Here is a 24,478-nt window from a genome sequence, read left to right on the forward strand (position 1 = left end):
CAACAAACATAATGATAGCTATATTAAAAATCTTGTCTATTTTTTAAGGGGAGGTGAGGGCACATGCCCTCCTCTGGCTATGGAGGAAACATCTGTAGTAGATTTTGACAGTTAAGCGAGTAATAAGGGTCGTCTACAAAACAAGTTCTTGTTTTCTTTGTTAAATTGTTTTCATAGAACAAAATATGACATGTAAGAAATGTTCCTGATAATATAGTTGGTGTTTGCTCAAAATCTCTGCAATGCAATTCCTGTAATGAGAAATAACATTTGAAATTCCCATTTTGTAATAGCATCCCACCACTTATAACTACCGATAAATTGAAGTCACATTCTTCAGGATAACTTAGTTCTTTGGCTTGCTACCTAGGACATCTATAATTGTGGGGGTAAGAATCAGTAAGGGGTGCCTTGGTTTTAAATGAGAAGTTTGGTAAGAGAGTGGTAGGTGTAGAGCAGGTCACTATAGTTATATATAATAGCATTCTGGAGGCGGATATTGAGGTAAATCCCACCAGCCTTATTGTGGTTCAGGTATGCATGCTGACTTGCAACCATATGCTGAATAGGATGAAGGTAACATGTTCCGTAGAAGAAGAAGTGGAAGAAGTCCTCCTTCCATGTAAAAGGTAAAACATCCGATACGTGTAGCGTGAGGACTTCTGCCATCCCTATTCATAGAATGATGCATTTAATAAAACGAATTATGAATATTATATTTGCAACTGACTTTCATCAATAATGTCAATGTTTCATTTCCACTGTCTACCAAAACCTAATGCTGTTAAGGGAAGATATGTTTGTAAGTTGACCGCATGCATAAAAGTGATTTAAATTCACCAAATAAGGGTTTTATTGATGCATACCATAAGTTAACCCATTAAATAAATTATTGGAACGATATATCTTTTAAACGGTCTATATTTTCACTTACGCTATTGACACAAATGTGCAACTCCTTTTAGGTTATGTACCCCGCATTATCGATAGCTTTTTTTTTGGGAAAGTTTGACGCGAGTGGTCAGTGACGCTTTCCGGTCCTATTAGGGAGGATCACTGCTTCCGTGGCCTGAAATATTTAATCATGACTTCTAAGGCAGAAAGAGACAAGCAGAAAGCCATTCAAGAAAAATGCCAAACACTACTAAATCAAATGCTTAGAGATGAAGATAACAAATACTGTGTTGATTGTGACGCGAAAGGTAATTCACAGTAATCTCATTTTCTTGCTTATGTCAAAATTTCTCGTTGGCTGCATGTATTTCATGTTATTTATGTAGTTTCTAATGTCCCTGTAACCTATCGAGTTGAAAAGTTGCTGTTTTATTGATATGCTTTAGGTCCTCGATGGGCGTCATGGAATTTGGGAGTATTTTTATGCATTAGGTGTGCTGGTATACACCGTAACCTTGGAGTTCATATATCTAAAGTTAAGTCAGTCAACCTGGACACTTGGACACCTGAGCAAGTTGTGGTAAGAAAATTTGATTCTTATTTTCTGATTTCTTGGTTTGTTCAAGCTTGCGGTTATATAACGCTATTGGGAACTGGGCTTTGAGTAATTCGCCTCAACAGCCATTAGTATTTGTTTAAATGGCTTTTTATTCGATGCTTGACGGGCGATGTGATTTTAATAATTGATCGTTGGTAAAGGCGCTGTTGGTTTTTCCCATGAAAGCATCGCTCGTCTACATTGTGAGTGAAACGCAGCCTATCTACCTGGAAAATGCTTGTTATATCATTTTCAAAGTAAATCCGTTACCCTTCATGGGATTTATTTTCGTTATAATGCATAATAAAGGCTTTCGGTGTCAATCATACTGCCTTTAATTTTTCTTTAAATAGTGCCAATTCTAGTTGCGATAGAAATATCCTAGCATTAAGTTTATGTACTGATGCAATTTAATGTCCATAGATGGCACGATGGCATTTTAATGCTCCGTGAAGTTATATATATTTCATTCTGATATTGCTGAACCACTTTGACTGATGCTCAATGTTAGGTGCTGACATATTCTTTTTGAAACTTGAAATGAATTTCCAATAAATGATATAGAGTTGGTGGGAGGGGGTGTTATGGTTACAAATTGTGATTATAACTTGGTAGAGTAGATATTAATAAAATCTAGAGTATAAATTTGTATTATTCCTGGTACTTAGTATTCTATCTTTCAAGATTCATAACTAAATATGTATATCTTAAACAGCATTCAGTGTGAGCATTAACAATACTCTTTAGGTGCTTATTTTTACATTTAAACTCAAAAATTACAGCTGCTAATTCAATGAAGATGAGAATTATAGTTCTCATTTGGTCGCTGTAATAGTTTATTGGGTAAATCAATGTTTCCTTATCATGAGGGACTTCTAAATTTTATTTTCTCATTTAGTGTTTACAGCAAATGGGCAATAGTAGGGCCAGGGCTGTGTATGAAGCAAATCTACCTGATGGCTTCCGACGACCTCAAAGTGATTCATCTTTAGAAGCATTTGTTAGAGCCAAGTACGAGGCACGGAAGTATGTTGCCCGGGAGTGGGTGCCTCCTCAACCTCCTGCTAAGGTAGATTGGGATAAAGAACTGGAGGCAGAGGCAAAAAAGAAGCGGGAGGCTAAGAGGAGGGGAGGGAGCCAATCGTCTCAGTTATCATCTTCCCCGTCATCATCCACGGGCAATGTAACCCAATCACCATCTTCATCCCCTGCAGCAAATACTAGTGCAACTGAAAGACGGCCAAGGCAGAGTGCCCTCACCCCTATTCCGAAGCCGGAGAAAGGAAGCACAGCTGGTGCTAAGGCTGGCCGTGTGTCTGAAACTAAAGAAAAGCCATCTTCCGCTACTGAGGACCTCTTGGGGCTAGGTAATGTTGAAAATTGTTTTTAGGGTATTACCCTTATGAAATTTTTGTGTCAAGCTATGTAATAGTGCTAACTTATAAAAATTTTTATATACAATCTTGACAATATTTTAGGTGTAAGAAAAATGGATCATTCATAGCATGCCTCGTGATTGTAAGATGTGAAAGCATGGAATCTACTTAATTTATATTAGATGATAGATCACTCAAGTACCGAGGTTCAATTGTTATGACTTAATGCCAGTGGCAAAGGATGACATTCAAGCTTAGTCACCCCATGTGTGGTGGGTGGCCTATTTCAAGGGTGGTCAATTTTTTTCCCATAAAATTTAACCAGTGTAGATTTTTTAAATCTTAAAAATCGTGAGGTCAATACTGGCGGCTCCACAGCTGAAGGCTCCCAATGGCTTCCAGAAACCCAGGGCTTTTTCAGCACCTTCCATTTTCCCTGGAAATTGCTTAGAATAAAATGTGAAATGAAAGAACACGCAAGACCCCCTTGTAGAGGTTGCAGCTCATCTATCTTTCTCCTCACTATCTCAACATTATAATTATCAAACCTCAGGGATAGGTGTGGCATCTTACTCACTGTATGGTTTAGTTTTCATATTTTAACCCTATGGTTTTTGTATTTTAACTGTAACATCTCATTCAGCCATGCTTAATTCTCTTTTTTTGGCTCTAGGGCCAAACTCTTTGGCCCCGTTGACCACGTCAATGCTGGGGCCCTTGAGTAACTAGCCGTGTCAGGACAATTAGGACAAATACTCTGAATAAGAACAATTAGGCAAAAACTCTGCTTTTAACAAATGCTTGGCGTGGATGCAAAAAAGAAACAGTTAAATTATGAACAACGTCAATATCAATTTAAACACTCTGTCCTAAATACTACAATTATTCACTCACACACGGGGAAAAGGGGAGGGCAAAAAAAATTTTAAAAAATTCAAGGGAATATTTTCACGATTCTTCTGGTCTTGAATGGGGGAAAATGGGGCTCTTCGGGGATCTTCTGAATTCAGGGGGGGGACAGAATGTAGGGTAACAAGAGTACTTATCAGCTCTCTGTGTGGTAGATAGAGACGGCTTCCTTGGCTGGTTCCGGTCAGGGTCGTTGCGTCTAATTTCACTGTGGGCTGAGAGAATCTCTGAACTCTGGCCTCGTGGAATGACTCTCCTCTTTTTTGCGCGCTGGAAATCTGCCGTATGTCTCCTCTTTCCTTGCTGTCACCGTCCTTCACCTTTCTGTCAAGCTCCACACCTCGCTTATTTCTCTCTCTCTTCCATAGGACTACAGGGATGCGCGTCTGCTGACCAACATAGCCTCCGGCTGCATCTCCATGCCGAATAATGATTTTCTAGCCAGCTGTACTCTTGCTTTTATAGCCCCGCTAGGTCAACTTTCTGGGTTTGGGGTCGGAGGGGAAACCCTGAGTGACAGGTTTTCTCCTAATCGTCCATAGGGGGGGTTTTGCCAAAGTTTGTGGAGGGTGGGGGTGGCAAATTGCATCACCTTCCGATTGCTGCGTGCAGGTGTTTTTGTTTTCTTGAAGGGGGGGTAAGATGAACCTGGCACTAGTCACCTTCACCCGGGAAAATTCCACTCTCGAGAAATGGGCGGAAGAATCGTGGGAGGGGGGGGAGGAAATACACTGCACACTTGGGTTCGTTCACGCTTCTCCTCACACACAAAATTACGCTAGCCTTCCCTACCTCGTGAACGCCAATTTGAATGCCCATGAACCAAGCCAAGAGGCATCGGTTACAATATGTACATAAATGCATGACTGCATACTTATTCAATTGTTGGATGTCATGGTATTATAGAACCAGGTACTAAATCTATGGAGCTGATTTTGCAAATGTGTACATAGGCTTGTTTGTGATTTGAAAATGAATGTCAACACATATTAACCATGGCTTAGGATGTACGGACTACTGTAATTCATTCATGTAAGAAAATTCCCTGTCCTGTAAAATCTAAAATTGCTACATTTGGTGTTGTAGTTTCGATTGCTGCAGTGCCATTATTATGAGCCTTTTCAAGTGAACTAAAATTTGAATTTCCATCCTCCTGTAACCTACGATTTTGTAAACCCAAATCATTTGAGTATAACTAATGGATTATCTGGTGAGAAAAAATGTCTTAATTTGTGTTTTTCTTCAATCCTTATTTTTAGATGCACCTGTTCCTATAACTGCTGCCTCAAGTGGAACTTTGGGTTCTGGTGGGGATGATATATTCAGCAGCTTTCTGAGTGGCCCTCCACCTCCTCCAGCTGTGGTATCCACTGGTGCCAGTAAAGCTGATGCTAGTGCTAATGAAGCAGGAAAAAGAACTGCAGAGGAAGAAAGCTTTTTCAATCAAGCCCTAGCTGGAGGAAGTCAAGGGGAGAAAAAGCAACTTACTAAAGACTCAATCATGGCCCTGTACTCTCAAGGTTCTGGTGTGGCTTCAGCTACACCTGCACCAGCTTTTGGATCAATGCAAGGTACACAAGGGTTTGTGTATTATTTAGTCCTCTCTCCTTATTACTTTTTGTGGTGAGTTAAATGTCAGACCTCATTTGTTGCAAAGAATTAATGCATAATATATTTGACACTCTCTAATTTACATTAACCAATATCATGGGTAAACAATGATTACAAATCAATTGTCATGTATGTGGTTATTGCTACAATTTCCTGTTACTATCCAATAGTGATCTACTGGTAGAATTAGATTTGCAGATTCTGTTTCTGATATTTGGATACTCTTACTTTGGTTCCTAATTCTATCAATTCCTTTAAAAATATATCTTAGTCTGAGTCCATAAATAGATCATGAATAAAATGACTCCTTATTTTCCGAACAAAACATCCCTTAAATGAGAAATAGTACCTTAATATCTAGTATACTAATTATGTATTCCTTGAATATTGTTCACCTACCATTAACTTATTCCCATTTCCACCCTTCTATAATCAAAGCTCAAGCAGACTGCACTTTTTCGTGCTACATAAAACAAGGCATTCAAAAGTTACTATATAATTATGATTTGTTTTGCAGGTTTGTTGGTACATATTTGAAAAATCGTATGGATATTGAATAATCTATCAAATATATTTCTTTTGGGATTGTTTGTGATAGTGTCATGATGCTGGGTGTCAGTTTTAACGAACTACTCTGATCTCTTTTCCAGGTATGATGATGGATGTTGGGGGAAGTGGAAGGGGGATGTTCCCGCAGCAGCAACCTTCTCAACAAGTGTTTCAGGGTTCTGGCATCCCGGTCGCTGGTTACGGCATGATGCCAAATGGGATGATGGGAGTTCAGTCAGCCATGCCCGTGCAAACTGTTGGTCGTGGTGTGTCTGGGCTGCCCGGTGGATCACCTGGGATGATTCAGGTAACACATTGTCTAATAATTATGAAAAAAATTCCTTAGTTAAGTGTGGTAATTGGTGGAAGATAAGAACACAAATGAGGTGTAAGACTACAATCACTGAACGGCCGTCTTGTTATATCCTTAAATTTTTAACAATCAATTAATTTGATCAAATTCATATTTATTTTATCCATTCAAATATATAATTAAAGAATTTTATGTTGATAATCTTTTTTATCACTTATAATTTGTCCACTGATAAGGAAAGATTGGAAAGGTTACTTGTGTTTAATGTCAATAATAAAAAACACATTCAAAAACTTATGATTAGAGAATAATAGAAGAAGCATTTTCTTCAACATTTGTATTCTTCTAATTCATGCATGAAAGTGTCATACAGGAATTATAGATGGTCAATATGAATTAATTAAAAAAATTCAAAGTTAATAGATTTACATATTGACTCCGTAAAATATTAATGTCAACATGCAAGTATGAGTGAATTGGTTTTCACTATTGCTGGGGTCTATTCTAGATTTTTACTGCTTTCAATCATGATTCCAATTTCCTCATAATTAGAAATCACTTCAGTTGGTTCTGTTGTCTCTTACAAAAAACATTTTGTCGCACAACAGTTGTGCAGTGTTGTAATCTCTACTGTCACTAATGAGTATGTTAACATCTGGTGAGAGAAATAATGTTACGAAATGTTCAACATCAAGAACTTACAAAGCAAAATCACATTCCTAGCAGTATTTTTTTAAATGTTGTCACAAAGTTTGATCCACACACTACAGGATTTAAAACCTCTGTTTGTATAAAAATCACAAAGCTTTTCCCCAATGCTCCATGCTCTATGATTTAGAATTTCAGGGCTAACAATGGTTTTTTTTTTGTAAAGCAGTTATGTTAGATTGAGGGTAGAAGGTATCCAATGGATCAGCGATCCTTGAAGGGAATGGAATGTGTCTGAGGTGTGAGAGTGGTGAACTATTCGAAAGAAATGAAGATGGAACTCCCCCTTTTTTCATATGTATTAGTAAGGATGAGAAGCTGGGAAAGGATTCATTGAACTATCATTGCTGTGGTAAGATTCAACCCTTCAAAAATGATTTCTGTGATATTTCCATCATTATCACTCGTAGTTGCTGTTACCAAGCAGTTAATCAAGGATTCAGCAAGAGAAATTGAATGTGTACCGGGAATCTGACATAGGACGAGTGGAGTTCAATTGGGCCAAAGGCTATTTAGTGACAGCCATAAATCTCTGACCGGATATATTACAAATCGTCATGACAGGCGACCACTGACTCTAACTGCTAATAACCTGGGAATACTCATTGAATGAAAAAGAATTGGCTATATAAACTGCCTCCCATAATATGCATTAGTTTTTCTCAGCATATAAATCATTGTATGTTAAGAGAGTTCTTGGACTGGAGAATTTTGCATCTCTGGAGAATCTCACATTTGCTTCTGAACTTGGGAAATGCAGTAAATTACCTTCCCTCAGAGGCTCCATACTGTTACAGATCTGCCTTTCCCAAGTCCTTTGTCTTCTTACCTGGGGCCTTCGTTAATCAGTAAGTGTGCAAGTATTTATGGTCTCAAAGGGGGCAGGCTTCAGCTACATTGTCACGTCAGCATCAACTCAAGACTTTTGCTTTGGATCCAGAGTGTTGATGTTTTTGAACAGTAGTGTACTTAACTAATAGAAGCTTTGAAATATTTACCTACTTTACTGTTAACCCATTAATCCCCAGCGTTGCGTAAACGCAACATTATAGAATCGTAATTATTAGAAAAAACCTTTGCGTCAGGATATTTTTTTCTCTGGTTTTCTGAATTCCTGAAATACCTTTTGTTCTTATTCAGTTATTTTTGGAAAAATTTTCATCAAAATAATAATTTTTATTTTACTTCGAAAGTTGCCTATTTTCGAAGAGTTGAAGTACTACATATTGTAAATCATTTTTTACAAAGTTTTATTGAGTAATCTTACTATAGGTAATGTTTTCTCTTAGTTCGAAGTTTCTTTATTCATCATGTTTATATTTGTCACAAACTTCCGTCGTTACTGGCATAAATATGGTTGTTGTAAATAATGTTGCGTTTACGCAACGATACTCAAATAACTATGTACGATGAGGAGATAAATAACCATGCATTTACTCAGAGTAAGGTAGTAAGAAAGAGATTTTAAAAATATAATTGGAATCCTAATGTTGTCGGGGTATCATATATTACTGCGCACTAAGTTGTACTGGACAAGCTAAGAGGAGATGTCTGTCGCAATTGTGAGGCAATGTATGACGCGGATTCGGTTTGATGAATTACCTAAAAAAATATAGACAGCTCTCCGATAATTCTCAACTACACAAAGTGATAAATTTTTGGAAGTCGGATCTGTTCTCAACAGACTAAACGAAAATTCCATTCAGTTAGGAATTTTCCTAACAAATGGTTCCATATTTCAGGTGGCACACAGCTAAAATGTTATTCGTTGGGAACAATTCAGAGTAGGTTATACATTGTAGTGTCTGGTCTCTTCTACAGGCTATTTTTATCAATATTTGCCATATGGAGAGGCAGAACTTGAAAGTGTTATTTCGTGAAAGGTGTTCACGAAGATTCGCGAGAAAAATCGAAATATCATCAACGATTACAATCAGGGAATGGGAGGGGTAGATTTACTCGATAATTATGTTGCATGTTACCATATCCAGATTTAGGGCAAAAAACCTCTATTCCGAAAAGGGGTTGATAGTCTAAAGTTGATTCCGTGGTGATTTTACGCCAAAGTCACGGGCAAAGCAATTCCTTTGTTAGAATTTTGGTCTGAGATCGTAAAATTTTACTGAGGCAAGTAATCGTTTCCAATACAATGCTGATGAATATGCTGACTTGTCATAAAAATCGGTGCCCGCTGGCGGGACACCTTAGGAAAAATGACATACCAAGAGATGCCCGTGAAGGGAGAATTGGGCATTTCATCCGCAAGCATACTTATAACTCCCGGCAAAGATGTTGAGTGTGCAAATCAAAGATAAGTTATGTTGTGAAAAGTGCTACGTTTAATTCCACGCTGAATATTATTGAACATTACATCAGAAAAGACGATGAAAAATAAAATACGCAACCTAAGTTTTAAAAAGTTATTTTTTGTTTTTATTTACCAGGGTTTTCCCAGCATTGCGTAAACGCAACATTATGTAAATCATATAATATGATGAATATAATATTTTTTTCTGAAAATTAATCTTAATTTGGCCAAAATAAACCGTAAAATACGAAATAACCTAAGGTAAAAGCCCTATATGCAGTCTGGGGAATAATGGGTTAATGTCTTATTGATCATGATCATGCATGTTGACAGTCATGTGACTTTGAATTGAAAATTTTCTAGTAAGTAAGTTCTTTAGTTTCTAATAAGTTTTAACTTTTACTTTGTATCAACCTGTTTTCTGTCATAATCTTGAGAAAGTTACTAAGTGGATCTATTTCTCTATTTACATTGGCTCCTTTTGAAAAAATTAGAATCCTATGGAGTTGTTTTATCAAATTTGGCTCTCTATAGCAAACTGTCGATTTTCACATTTGCCTTATAAGCCATTCTGCATCACCTAAAGGTGTAAAATAATAAATCATGCACAAGATAATTTTCCAGCATTGATTGTATGAGACATCAACTGCATAAATTGGGTATAATTTTTATGTTATGTATTATGCATTATGTTTATCCGACATGCATTTAAATAGGTGCATGAAAATTTTTTAAATTTCATTTTTTGCTTTAAATGGAGTGAAAAGTCATTGGAGTTTATGGTATTATTATCCATACTTACATATTAATTCTTATATATGAGTAGTAAAATATGTATTTTCTTTCCGTTTGTTTTTCTGTAGGACATTTTATAATAATTTTGGTATCGTACAACATAATAAAAATATTTTATTATACCTAGATGCCCCAAAAACATGTTACACTATGGATATTCTTGTTTCAATCTAGGGATGGTTTTCTTTGTTCGTACTCTTGCTTGATAATTTTGATGTTATAAAACTTTCTTCCTGCCAGTCAAAACCTCTTGCTTGTATCTTTGTATCTCTCTCCCTGTCTTAGATAATTTGGATTGCATAAATTATAGCTTATTGTAAAGTACATTTTCTGCCAGATATTATATCAATTTGTCTTTTAGCAGTTGAATTATGGTTATTTTACCTCATAGTTTTTACTGTGTCTTGCATGTTACTGAACTTTCTTCAATGCAGTAGTACTTGATGTAAAAACAAAGTAACTAGATTTTAACAGTTCATGTTTGAAATGTTGGTCAAATTTCGGCTTTATTTATATAGCTATCAATTTTAACTACAGTATAAATTTAAGAATTTTACATCGTTGTTCAATTAAAATTAAAGAGCTCTAAGAGACTTCAACAATGAAATTGAGAGGGAAGTCTTGGTCTGTGTGGATATCTCTTCACCACTAATGGGGATTATAGACTTATTATTACAATATGTATTATTAAAATGGAACAGTTCCAATGCATCAACTGAAACCCTTCAACTCAGGGATTCCTCTATTGTGGGAAAATGGTAAGTCTTTCAGTTGAAGCTTTTCTTATAGCTGTAGGAAAAAGAGTTACACCTAACTGGAGCACAGCCATAACTCAACTGAAATCTGTCCATGCCAAAATTATGTCAGGTTTGACTAGGGTCTTAGAGGTCCTTGTGCAATTGTACTCCAAAAGAAAAGAAATAATTGATTTCTTGAGAAGAAACTGCCTAATCAGTTAATTCCAACCAGCTGGTTCATCCAAGCAAGTTATTGCATTTATCCCACCTTTGTTTCCAATATTAACTGGGCCAAGTGCCCTTGTACTGATATTGTTATCTAGCTATATGTTGATTATTATCCAAGTATTGTACCAATTAAGGTAGGTTTCCATGGAGTAATTTTGAAGTACATATTCTGGTATTCTGCATTGCCATCATGGAATTCCCTCTTTAATTCACAATAAGGACTACTCAGGTTCACTTTATTTTAAAATCCAACTCTCTTAATCCTCTCCATCGTTTACCTGACGTTCTATTTGGTAGCACTGTTTTCAACATCCCCTTCCCACTCAACACACTCTACATTCTCACCTTCTGTCTCCTCCGTATCTCATCTACAAGCTGCTTCTCCTTGCCCACCTTCACCTCCAGCGCTCAGTCCTTCCTCCTCCTTTTCGTCCACTTCACCTTCTCCATTCTTCTCCAGACCCACATCTCGAACACCTCCAGTCTTCTCTCGTCATCCTTCTTAGGTGTCCATATTTCCACTCCATAAAGTGCTACAATCCAGGTCAGACTCTTCTCTAGCCTTTTCTTTAAACTCTTATGTAACGATCCCCTCATAAGATCCTTCCTGTTCATGAATGCCTTCTTTGCTAATGCAATTCCCTTCCTGATATCCCTACTAATGTATCCATTTTCCGAAAGTGCTGACCTAACAGTTGAAGTGCTATACCTGCTCATGATTTTCCCTGCCTACTTTTACCTTGAGTCTTACACTCTTAGCTCACTATGCTTTATAAAACTGCATAACCTTGGTCTTCTTGAGATTAATCTACATATCCTCAATAATCAATCATACTACTCGCAATTTTTGTCTAACCCGTCCACCAGAGCCTGCAGCTCTCCTGCTGACTGGCTAATGAATGCCTGATCATCCATGAACCTCAATGATTTAAACATCATTCCCTCACTTTTGCTCCAGCTTCCAACTCATCCCACTCCTCTCATACCACCTCCTCAGGGTACATATTAAAAAGCAACGGCAATAGTGGACAGCCTAACCTCACTTCTCTGTCAATGCTTACCCACAAAGATTCTCCTTCCACTACCCTCACTTGTGCATTCTTAACCATTTACAGATTACAAATGAGTCACCAATTCCTCCAATTCACTCCTATTTTCTAGAGAACATCCATTAACTTCACCCAGTCCACTCTTTCAAATGCTTTTTCAAAATCCATGCAGCAGGCATACATGTCTAGGTTATATTCTAGGTTCCTCTCCTCTAGGGATCTCATTATGGCTATAACATCTCAAGTTGACTTACCTTATTTGAAATCTAACTGATCTTTGCTCAAATACTCGTTTGCCCTCACCTCTATTCATCTGTTCAATATCCTCAGTACCACTTTTGCCGCGTGCAAAATTAGGCTAATAGTTCTAAAATATTCACGTTTCACAGCTTTCTTCTTTTTCAGTGGTGAAATTGGTACTGTTTTCACAAAATCCTCCGCCCAACATTCCTCCTCATATCCTGATCATATCATATCCTCAGATCCTGTGTACTATGTAGTTCAAATAGCCTTCTCTTACCATTCCTCCCTCTCATCACCATCATCCTCCTCATCCATTAGAAACTCACACAGTATATTGTCCACACCCACAGCTTTCCTAGCCTTCATATTAGGAAGGGCACTCTCGATTTTCATGTTTAAGATGCCTGGCCTTCCTCCGCTACTCTTTCCTCTTTTAAATTCAATCTTTCTGGCCTGTTCCGGCTGTCATATAATTCCTCTATGTTTTCTTTCCAAATACACTGAACCTTGCCTCACTCGGGTAGTATCCTTGCATCTTTAGCCTTAATTTTTGCCTTAGCCTGCCCTCTTTTTGCCGTCCAATAGCAACTTAACTTGGCGTACAATGCATCTATCCTTCTGAAACTTTTCTTTTTCCCACACTGTCTTTTCCAGTGAGTCTCCCGTGTCCACTTTGTTTCATTTGTCTCCCATGTTCTCAGTGATGAAATAGTTGGTAGATTTTCTCGCTTCCATTCCAACTGTGTTTTTTATTTGACTCCACCACGTGGACTACCTTTAGCCTGGCTCCTACCCTTTGACCTATCTGGCATGGGTGGCCCTACCGGGAATAATTAAGAATATATATTCCGCCAGTGCAGAACTAGGGGTAATAGGAACGCAAATCTTTCGACTGTGGCAAGATTGTTGCCAGAAAGAAAGGTGTATAGAAATTTGAAAAAGATAATGAAACTTTTTAGTCCATTTTCCATTTTTTTTTTTTTTTGCTGTTTGATAATAGAAACTGAGTGAAATTAGATTCTGTAGGTACATAAAAATCCTGTAAGTGTGTGTACAGCATTCAGCAAGAACCTCGTTATTGCAAGTAAATGGCAGAGTATTGTCAGAAAGGCTTTTATTAACAAACAAAAGAGATAAAATTAAGCAGAGCTTGTATCCATGAGCCACATGTTGTTGTGTGACACCTGATAGAGTGATCACTCCCTAGTTGCCATCTTGAAAACTCTTATATTTCTGGTTTTCAAGCATTGTGGATGGAGGGAAGGCAGAGAGCCCTACATAGTCACAGTGCCACATCCCTCTACTCAGGCAATTTCATGCAATGTGACTGTGTGATGCAGTGTCTTGAATATGATTTCTGCCACTGTGCAACCTTTTGGCACATCATAGATATCCTGGATGAAGCTAGATCTGTAATCCTGTTGCTTCTTATTGTGCATAACATTCCCACAGATGCTTGGTGTTTGAAAACAAGATAAATTTCATATCATTTTATGAGATTTAATTTGCAAAATTATTGTTGATAATCCAAGTTAACGCAGAAACCCATCATCTTCTTCTACTAAAGAATACATACAGATAAACGAGAAAAATTGAAAGCAGGGGTGGATATGGGAATTGAGGGACTTTTCCCTTTGGGTCCAACGCAGGCCTGTTGTGACTCATAAATAGGGACATGCAAAAGGTGGGGTTATTTTATAGCCAAAAGTGGTGTTATTTTTCTACAAAAGCGATGTTATTTTGCCCTGAAATCGGTGTTATTTTAATGGCAAAATAATTTATGTTGATTGAGAGCCATCCTTCCAGTGGCCCACCCATTGCCCTAAATTTAGGATATTATTGATCGGGAATAATTAAAGCAATAATATACATGGAGTATTGACTGAATTAACCTATTTTACATATTTATCCTTCGCGTATACATATATCTAGCTTACATAGAGAGAAATTACTTTTAAATGTCTGTAATTTCAAATGAAATATTGCTATTGTGATCAAGTTGTCATCTTTTACATTTGTTCTCTTATCTGTTAACACAGTGCTATAGCAGGAAAGAAATCTTTCTCAGTCCATGTTTGCAGAAGGGATCCAAATTGCTTATAGGCACTTAGATGCAAACGATGTCTCAGACATTTTAGCTCCTGGATTGCTTTAATTACATCCGCTGAACCCCGGGAATTTTGCTTTTGTAGTAATTTCTGTAATCCTCCCAACCCCAACATCAAATTCTCTGTCTCCATTGATTCCGGGCCATGAATTTTTTTGTTTTTAAGTCAGGGTTCATGTCTGTAGACGGAACTTCTTGGGGATCAAAAACTGAGATCTTTTGAAATACCTATTTTTCTGCTTAGGTCTTCTACCATAAGAGAACTAAGTTTGGTTGATGCTTTTTCAGCCATCTGCATAGGAATTGACTTTACAGCAGCTGCTTTAGAGGTTTTCATGTTTTGCAGATTTAATAAGTGGTTTTATCTAAAAAAGTACTCTTATGAATTTTCTTGAGGCTCATTTTTAACTTCCTTAACTCTTTCAAAATGGTGGAGTTCTCTCCTTATCATGAATGTGGGACTGCGCTCCATGAGACTCTTTGGTCCCCTCTGTATGGAGCATTTATGTTGGACATCTGTTAAGAAAGGTCTTGCAGATAATCAAACACTCTCAACACCAACCTTTTCTGATCCTTCCTAGTGGGCATTTTGCATTATCTTGGACTCTGAGGGTAATTGGTCTCCCTCCTTTCGTGGTTTACAGCCCTACCAGCGGCATTGGTTCGCTGTCAACTCATGCTTTGTTTATGTGAATTAGCTATATGGATGATTGTTGCTTGCACATAAATTGCAGACTTCCAATTGAATTCCTCGATTTATTCTGAGAATTTTGAATGAAGCTCTACCGTCAGCATTAACGAATTTAATGCATTAACAATTTCCATGTTGATTTTATACTGAAATCGAGATATAAGTTAATATTTATGGTAGAATTTCGTTTAAAAATTGTAAACTCTGCCAAAAGACAAAGAATTCAATTCTTCGTTTATATTTTTTGAGAAAGAACCATGTATTTATTTCGCAAACTAACTGAATGAACAATTGTATGATTGCGGTCCCTTGCTGCAAAGAGGGGTAATAATAATAAGAGACGAGGGTCTAGGTTCATGCTTCCGGATTTCGGGAGTTACAGATTTTGCCAGTCCATGGTGTTGGCCTGTGTTGGGTCCCGAAACTAAGACTTTGCGAACCCACGAATGTCATAAAAGGAGGAGAGCAAGGAAACGTATTTTCGGCATTAGGCCTGCGTAGGAAAATCTCAGACGAAAAATTTCGCCTTTCGTCTCCCGGGTCAAGAAACGTCCTGCCGCATATTTTCGTCATTAGCAGCGAAAGGGTTATCTCTTTATAGAATGTGAGTATTTGGATAGTTTGAACCCTCCAGTAATTTTATTAAGTCAACCATCAGATTCCCATGGCATTTTGGCGACTTTGTAGAATGCGGTTTAGACATCCTCCGGACAAACAAGTCGCCTTATTTCCTCGAGTGTGTTTCTTTGTGGAAATCATGAATTTTCTCCAATTCATGGGCGATTTTCACCAACTCAGACGCGAATTTCATAATTTTTTTCCTTCTACTCTGCATGAAATTGTTTTTCGAGGCGTATATTTAAGCCGTAATTTTTTCACGGCATTGGCCGCTCGCCGACGCGACTAATTTCCGCGGCCGCCGGCCGCCGTTCCCGCCACAGCGCCGTGAAATCCAGAGAGTCGCCTTGTCGGAAAGTGGCCTGAATTTTACGGCGCTGTGCCGGGAACGGCGGCCGGCGATAAGTCGTTTTGGCTTAAAGCTGCCACAATGTTGCTCCGCGTGTATTTCACGGAATAGACGGCGCACAGCCACTTTTTGCCGCTTTCAGGCTTTTGCTTTGCTCCGGCCGTCGTCAACGGCACGGCACTGTGCTTTCAAATAACCATTGGTCTCAATGCATGTCTTCAAGCGAGTCGAATCGCGCAGTTGACGGCACGGCGTTGTTGACGGTCAGCAAGGCAAGGTTCAATCCAGCCCGGCGGTGCGCCGTTTATGGCGTGAAATACACATCGTGCTATCTTGAGGCTGCTTTCGAACGCGGCGACTTTTCGCCGGCCGCCGTACACGGCACGGTTCCGTGAAATTCAGGCCACTTTCAAACGAGACATCTCACGGTGCTGTGCCGTGAACGGCGGCCCATGGAAATTCGTCGCGTCGAAAAGCGGCCAATGCAGGGAAAATATTACGGCTTAAATGTAGGCCTCGAAAAACAATTTCGTGGGAGGAGCATGAGCAGAAGAAAAAAATGGTGAAAATCGCGTCTGAGTTAGTGAAAATCGCCCATGAATTGGAGAAAATCGCAATTAACTCGAAATTCGCGTATTCGCGGGAAAACCCCGGAAATCGCGTATTTCGCGGGAAAATCCCGGAATTCGCGTTAAAAGTCGCGTTATCGCATTTGCGACTTTTGCATGTCCCTACTCATAAATTAATGTTTTCTTGACTCAAAATCTATATTTCCAAATAAGTATAAAATTATTTAAAAAATCAAATATCTTTCTTTGAAGTGCAGCAATTGATAAAATGGTACCCATAGCATAAGTAATGAGGATTCAGTCGCTCCAAGTTCCATTTAATTTCAATAGGCATTTTTTTCACACCACTTTTGGAGGATACAAGTAAAACTTCTATTCGACTGTTTTGAGCTATGATATGCAAACAGTTGTCAGTTTTTTCTTGGAATTTGAAATATTCATGTTATTGAAAAAAATTTCCTAGAGTTTTAGAATCTGAGTTTTAGAAATTGTAATCTTTTCCAGGATTCAAGGATATTCTTAGTTTAAAGAAATTTACTATTTGTAGTTATTACAAAAATCATTTACTTTGTTCCACTGGTCTAATTGGCAATAAACTGAAAATTAAAAGTGATGGTATTATAAATGGCATCGGTAGAGATAGTTGTATATTGAAATGACTATAATTCAATATGTATATGCATGCATAATTTTTTTCTTTTACTTATGCATATAATTTTACATTTTGTCTGTCTGGAAACATCCACATTGCAGCAGTGTTATACCTCCTTCACAACATTGACACACTGATTAGGACAAGGAAATACAAGTTTCTTCTTTTTTATTTTTCATAAAACATAACTTATTTATAAGATAACATAACTACTGCCTAGCCATAAGTTTTTTTTTTTCAATTTTCACCCCTTAATCTTTTCAACCCCACTTAAGTTTGTCTCTCTCGTGATCCTGATAGCCTTAAAACGTCAGTTTTTCAATCAGAAGCAGATGACAATAGTAGAAGTCCCTTGAAAAGTAATAAGTTTAGATAAGGGGTTGTTTTCCCCAATTTAGGGGTTGCTCGTAAAAATGGAGGGTGATAGAAAAAAACGGAGGTCATTTTCGGATTCAGCGACCCAAAATTAGCCAGAAACACCCTAAATTGTAGCCAGGCATTTTTTGAACTTTTTTTTTGGCAGATCAGTGTAATTCCTCAGAAAATAAATCATTTGCCATCAAATACAGTCAATCTTACTGAAGTTTCCAGCTGATAGTATAGTAAAGCAGTTCTTTGTATTTATATAATGAAAAGGGAAAACTTAAAGAAAGCAGTGAAAACTTTTGTCCGTGTGTTGTTCTTATTGTTTTCATTTATTTATGAAACGCCTACTAAAAATTTAGTTTAAAGAAAGATGTTACTTATATGATTTTGTGGCCTCCTTGCTGTCCAGCTGTGAATTACTTGTGTAACAAAGTTGTCTGGACCAGAAAATAAACATGGTTCTGATGGAAATTACAGGAGATGGATTTCTCCGTGATTGTAGAACAACTGTCATTTCAGTTATCTCGAGTTTCAATGTAATTTGATGGAAAAATAATATTATCGAATGCGAATGTTTTGGAATTTAATTTCTTATATTATCTGGGTTTTGATATACCTGTAAATCCTACAAAAACTCTGAATTCATTTCAAATAAAGACCATGCATCATCATGTGTATTCAAGCGTATTCAGGGTCATTTTCAAATTTAGAAGAATATCCAAGCCATCACAATGTAATAAATTAAATAACTCAAGATGATGAAGTGGCATTAATATCATAGACTGTGAAGTGTAATACTGTGATTTTATTGGGGTACAGTTGCTTAGCTTTCATTGTTAATTATCTGTTTGTTGATACATATTTAGTTTAGTGATGGAAATTTATGTATTTTTTATATGAAACTTTTACCCCTAGGATCATATTCCAATTTAGGGCTAGACATTAATGTAGGTCACTAAGGTAGACAAAATGGGTCATGCTTAGTGACTTTTTTAATGCCGTTTCTTTGTAGGTAAATTATGTGAGCCTAATTTAGTTTCATATTAAGCTTTAGGGTAAAAATTTGGAGGAGTAGCCATTTTATTTTGCCTGTCTTTCATCAGAATGGTATGTTTGTGGGTGTCCCCACCTTGGCCCAGGGACAACAGCATCCAATGGGTGCTGCTCAGCCTGCTGTGGGGATTCCATCAAATCCTTTCCTGGCTATTTGCCCTCCCTTCATACCTCCTGGTTCTAATTTTGCTGGAAGTGCATCACCCGCTCTAGGACAGGTAAATTATAATGTAGAAGCAACCTCTTAAGTAGTGCTCTTTAATTTTTATAATATATTCCTTGCTAATAGTGTTTTAATGCTCATAGTATTCATATAATTCCAAGTTGAATTCATCAGAAGTTATTTGTTTTGAGATCTCAATTGGAGCATTTTAAGTACTTGATGATTTGTAAAATTTTGTGTGGGCTGTTTTGTATTCTTTCTATGAGGTAAGCTAGTTTTAGAAGCCTCATTCTGGGCTACAGCGTGAAAGTCCCTCGTGTAACAAGTGGGAGACACCTTGCAATTCAATTTAAAAATTTTGAGTTTCTGTAGTTACCAGATAGTATGCTTCCAAATTTAAAATTCAATTTTAATATGAAAACTAAGAGATTAAAAAGGTTGATGACTTATTTTGAAGGTTGCCAAGGCTGTAGTGCAGCAATCTCACAAAATGGACACATTTAAGTCTTAATTATATTTTCTATTGTTCCTTAAGAATATGATTAAGTCTCAAGTAAAACAAAATGTAGCTGATGGGATTAAATTTCTTCATTTGTATTTTTGGAATGCTTAAGTGTAATATTTTTTTGGTTCGGTAATATTATTGTAATTAATGCAGTAACTAATGCAGCGATTTTACTAACTTTGAAGAATAGCCGAATTCATAGTTTCTAACAATGTATTAAAAGTTACAGGTAAATGCCTAATGCAAGTGTTTTAATTACTTATTCATAATTTAAAGTAAAGTATTTCACCTTTGGAGAAATTTTTGTAGTTATTAACTTATTGCAGTCAGTAAAATGGGAAATGAATGAGTAAATCCTCGTGAAAAAATATTCTTTCCCCTGCAATTGTCAAATGCAAAGTAGGCACCATACTTGCTTGGACAACACAGCATATGCATCAAGGAGGTTGTAAATATCTGGAGGGGGCACCACTGGTTCCGAGCGTGGAGTGAAGTGTGGCCAGAATGGGGGTGCTTTGGTAGGACAAGCCACGCCCACTTTGACTAAAACATTGACCATCCCAGAAGGGTCAATGCTTACTATTTGGTGAAATTTTTGGTCATAACTCAGTCATACATTAAAATAAACTATGGAATGCACCATTTTAGCCTTTTTTTCTAACTTCATAGGTAGGTTTCGCAAAGTTATGACTCAAACATCTTTTCCCAGGGAAAAATGTTTCACCACTAATCATCACGGTTATGTTCTACAACCAGCTCAGCTGAAAATAAAATTTTACAAGAGTAAACTAGTAGTCATTTACCCGCACTTGTACTGGTATTTAATTTTATAATAGCCTACGGAAATTAACAATTACAGTAATAAAGTATATTTTCAAGGATATAAAGGATTAATTTTCAAGGATTACCAGTAAAGTCACTAACAGATGCAGAGTTTATACATTAATAGAAGTAATGCAAATGATAGGAAAGTGTGGTACTAATGATTATGGTATCATTTTTCACTTAATGCAGTTCATTTTCAGAACATAACTTACCCACCTCAAAATATCAGTTTGAGACTAAGTCCAAAAATTTTCAATCTAACAAGATGGTTAACTTTCACCATGCTAAGAACTGGGAAACAGCACCTCCAGATATTTACAACCTCCTTGATATGCATAAATATAGATGGTTTTATTTTACTTTTTTTAAATCTGCATTGATATAATGGCTTAAAAATTTTAAATGATTTTTCTAAGAAAAAATTTAATGTTGAATGAATGCCCATTAACTCAACATTCCGAGCTTTGTTTTCCTCCTCACAGGTATTTTCATTTCATTGTAATAGAACCTATTTTATGGTTAGTAAGAATTCAATTCAACAAGAAGTAGAAATGTTAGAGATAACAAAGTTCAATTCTGCACATTTTGTATAATTTAGTTCACTTTGGACAATGAACATCAATCCTTGCCTGGATTCCTGCTCTGATTACTCAGTCAGTCAGGAATTTTTCTTGAATACTTATTATGAGAGCCATTCATTATTTTACCTTCATATTTCTTTGATAGGCTACCCTCTTGTCTTATAGTGTGATATTAGGTTTTCTGCTGCATAGTAAATTTCTGGTTTAAACTAATTTATTTTAAGTGCAATGTAGTTGTTGTGTTTGTTTTATTTTACTGTTTTTTATTTAATTTTATTTTAATATCTGGCAATCCTAAGTTCTATCAAACCTGAAGTGATATTAACAATCCATAATTTGTTAGATGAAGTAGGTAATGCTGCATGAATTATTCCAAAGCAAAGGTTACTCAGTAATGACTGGTTTGTGAGTATTGTAGTATGTACATACATAGATACTTACCATCATGTAGATCATTAAATTTACCAATGGCTGTTGTTTTGCATTCCATTTTGTGTGCATGATTTACCGTAGGTGCATGGCCAGAATGGCAGAGCCACAGATACTGCTGCACCTCCTTCTCAGGATCTCATTCTTGATTTCGATTCATCAAGCACAAGTGCTGTAAAAAGCTCGCCAGGGGTATGCTGTTTTTTTGTACTTTGGGATGTCCTTTGCTGTTATTGAGTAATGGGGATTGGTAATGAATAAGTTTCCATTTTGTTTGCAGCTCTCCCAGCAAATGGCTCAAATGAGTTTAGCTGGCGGTGGAATGGCTCCTGGGATGACTATGGGGATGCCTGGGATGAATCCCAGTGCAATGACTTTCACTTCACAAGTAGCTCCAAGTGGCCAAACTCTTTCCACCAATTTATGGCAGTGAATAGCGTATCCATGTTATTTTCAAGAAGAGTGCACTAGGTTAGGAAAGCATTTCGTGAAAATTTATTGGGTCCACATGTGATAGATGGTTGGAAATTTTAATGAATATATTCATGTCTCATTCCATGATTCAACTCTGCTTTTGAAATGTTTTCAGTGAGAAATACTCTTGAGAGTGCAAAGAATTTTGGAGAATTTTTATCATGTTGTGTAGAATTTCATTAGATGTTTATTTTATGTTAAATTCTCCATAACTCACGCTTTAGGCTTGGCTTAGTGTGGGAGACATTTGAAGTGGCTGGAGTTGTATGCTTTGGTTTGTGGGACTTATTAATTTAATTTATTATTCTGTCTACTTGCATTGTGTCATGAAATCTTTATTTGATCAATTCTCATAATTAGGGGCCTCAAAAATGGTGGTAATGAATATGTTGCTGTAAAGATTCATTTGCATGTGCATTTTAGCATTTGAAAAGATAAAAATAAGTTTGCATAAATTTATAATAGAAGGATGTTTTTCCTATTCAAAATGGAACTGGCAAAAGCAATATGTATTTTTAATAGATTTGTACATAAAAAAATTTCAGCAACAGCAGCCAGAATGAAGTAAATTTTTTTATATGAGAGGGACATTGTTTTCAATTCTTACAGAAACTGCCAGTGATTATATCCGAAACAGTGAAGAATCTTGTCAACTTATGGATTTATTTCCATGACTCAGTAACACCAAAATTAGGTATAAATATTGAAGGATCACCGTATTCGTGTATTTCCAAAATTTCTTTGTTTGAGCCTTGATTTGTGAGTTCCTATTGCTATGTCAAAACGATTGTAAATATGTTTCAAGGAAATGTAGAGTTTTGTCTGTGTGTACTCAAGTATGTTTAGTAATGATGGAATAGGCATATCATTAAAAATGATGAAAATCTGAAAACTTCATGTGACTTCAAAGTCATTTAAAGCATAAAAAAGTCCAAAGTGATGTAATGTTATCAAGTCCTGGACACTTGAAACAAACTGTTGAACTGCAGAAAGTAGAGCTTAGATTTGATGTGGCATTTACTACTAATTGTTCAATGATGTTTTCCATTTGAGTCTGATCATGGGTGCTTGTGTGTGGTAAATGTTGTCAGGTGTGTGGTCATGACTGAATGATAAGTTATGGGACTGAGTGGGTGCAATATGTGTAATTATGAAAGCCAAAACAATGACTCCCAAAAATTTCTTTTTGTTTTGATGTTTTGGTATGCCTGTGATTATATTTATATGAATAATTTGCCTCCATCAATTTTCTGCAATGCTGATATTGTATATTCTCATTACTTGTAAATATTCAAATATCCATATTACTTATTGTATCTGTAAAAATTACTGAAATTTTGAAGGTTTTAAATATAAAATTTCTGTTGTTAATCAGGCCATTGAATATTTTCATTATTTTTTATGCCAACTACAAATAAGACTTGTGTATTTCAACAATTGTACATGATTTCCCTTCAATGATCTTGGAAAGGGGGCTCTAATAGTGATTTTTCAAAATATTATTGCCCAAGATGATTTACGCTAAAGTAAAAAGAATAAGAGTGTTTGCCATTCCTTAAAAGTCTGTGACAAGTTTTAATATTGTTCACTTTTTTTCAAATTGAAGTTAAAACATGGAAGTATTAAATATGCAATTTACAGGTCATATTTCTGAAAGAGTGAGAGAAAGGTCCTGATTTTATTCAAAATTTTCCCAGTTTAATGAAATAAAACATATTTAAATGAATTAGTCGAATCATTTTTGTGGACTTCTTTGTGTGGGAGGACTTTTTTTCTAAGAATGAGAGCTTTTCTGGGACTTTTTGCGAAAATCATAACATAAATTAACATTTTACTGTTGATGTCACTTAGGCTCATATGGATGATGACCACAGTTTTCCACTTGGTAATCCATGAAGCAGAAGGCATTCTGTTAGAATTATGCTTGCATGCACCATGTTGTTTACCAAAACCAAAATATAAATAATTACGGAAAAATTGATCAATTTATTATGCTGACCCAAAATTCATTATGGATTAGGATAAAAAGAAATGGCAACGTTGACAAATCCAACTGAACAGCTTATTTGAATCCTGGCACTATGTGAACAGCCTAGCTGCTTCGTGTTAATGGCATAAGTTTGCACTTCTGGAGGAAATTCCTTCAAAATGTGAACAAAAATATCCTTACCCACTTATGCTCTTAAATATGCAGAAAAAGATAACCAAGAGTGATAATTACACTTAAATTCTCTTGAGAAAATTTATTTCCTGTTATTCTACTTTAAGGTATTCTTTTTGGGATATTTTGACACTGGTAAATCTTTAAAAAGTTCCATTTGTCTTCTCTACTCCATGGTAGAAAATTCAGAATTTTATGGCTCGGGTCAGGCCCGGAACTAGAAACATACCTGGTACTACAGATTTCAGAGGGTTGCGAAATTTTAAAAAGCTATTTAATTTTTCGTATTAAATTATTTGACAATAATATTAATAAAACTTTTTAATTACAAAAATTCGGTGTGTAAGTTCCGCTACTGCTAAAAATATAGCTTACGAATGCATATTAGTGGTGGAGGAGAGGGGAATCGGGGGAGGTGGGGTGGAAAACTAATATTTGCCCTTCTGACAAAACTCCTAGTTCTGGCCCTGGGTCAGGTACAATTTAGCATTCAGTGCTGTCTCTTTAGAAGCCTTTTAATATATTGCACTAACATAATATACTGTCATTTGCAATCAGCTTTCTATCTTGTAAAGGCGTGAGTGATATATCCCTGCATTTACTTTTAGCATAGTAGC

At 36.5% G+C, this 24,478-nt stretch overlaps 1 protein-coding gene across 4 annotated transcripts; it reads left to right on the top strand.

Moving 5' to 3' along the window:
- The first annotated feature begins 1,002 nt into the window (after positions 1 to 1,002).
- LOC124155541 (stromal membrane-associated protein 1-like) lies at positions 1,003 to 23,426 on the top strand. 4 transcript variants are annotated; one of them, XM_046529448.1, is made up of 8 exons: positions 1,005 to 1,202; positions 1,341 to 1,474; positions 2,391 to 2,859; positions 5,037 to 5,348; positions 6,039 to 6,244; positions 18,774 to 18,941; positions 21,311 to 21,418; positions 21,507 to 23,426. In XM_046529448.1, exons 1-8 carry the CDS (start codon positions 1,085 to 1,087, stop codon positions 21,657 to 21,659), a joined length of 1,668 nt encoding a protein of 555 aa, XP_046385404.1. In that variant the 5' UTR covers positions 1,005 to 1,084; the 3' UTR covers positions 21,660 to 23,426. The 4 variants fall into 4 exon arrangements, with proteins under 4 accessions (XP_046385405.1, XP_046385407.1, XP_046385404.1 ...); XM_046529449.1 differs by lacking the exon at positions 21,311 to 21,418 and having other exon boundaries at positions 1,003 to 1,202; XM_046529450.1 differs by lacking the exon at positions 18,774 to 18,941.
- The last annotated feature ends 1,052 nt before the right edge of the window (positions 23,427 to 24,478 follow it).

This window comes from Ischnura elegans, chromosome 3 (genome assembly GCF_921293095.1).
Source record: "Ischnura elegans chromosome 3, ioIscEleg1.1, whole genome shotgun sequence".
NCBI classification, from domain to species: Eukaryota; Metazoa; Arthropoda; class Insecta; order Odonata; family Coenagrionidae; genus Ischnura; species Ischnura elegans.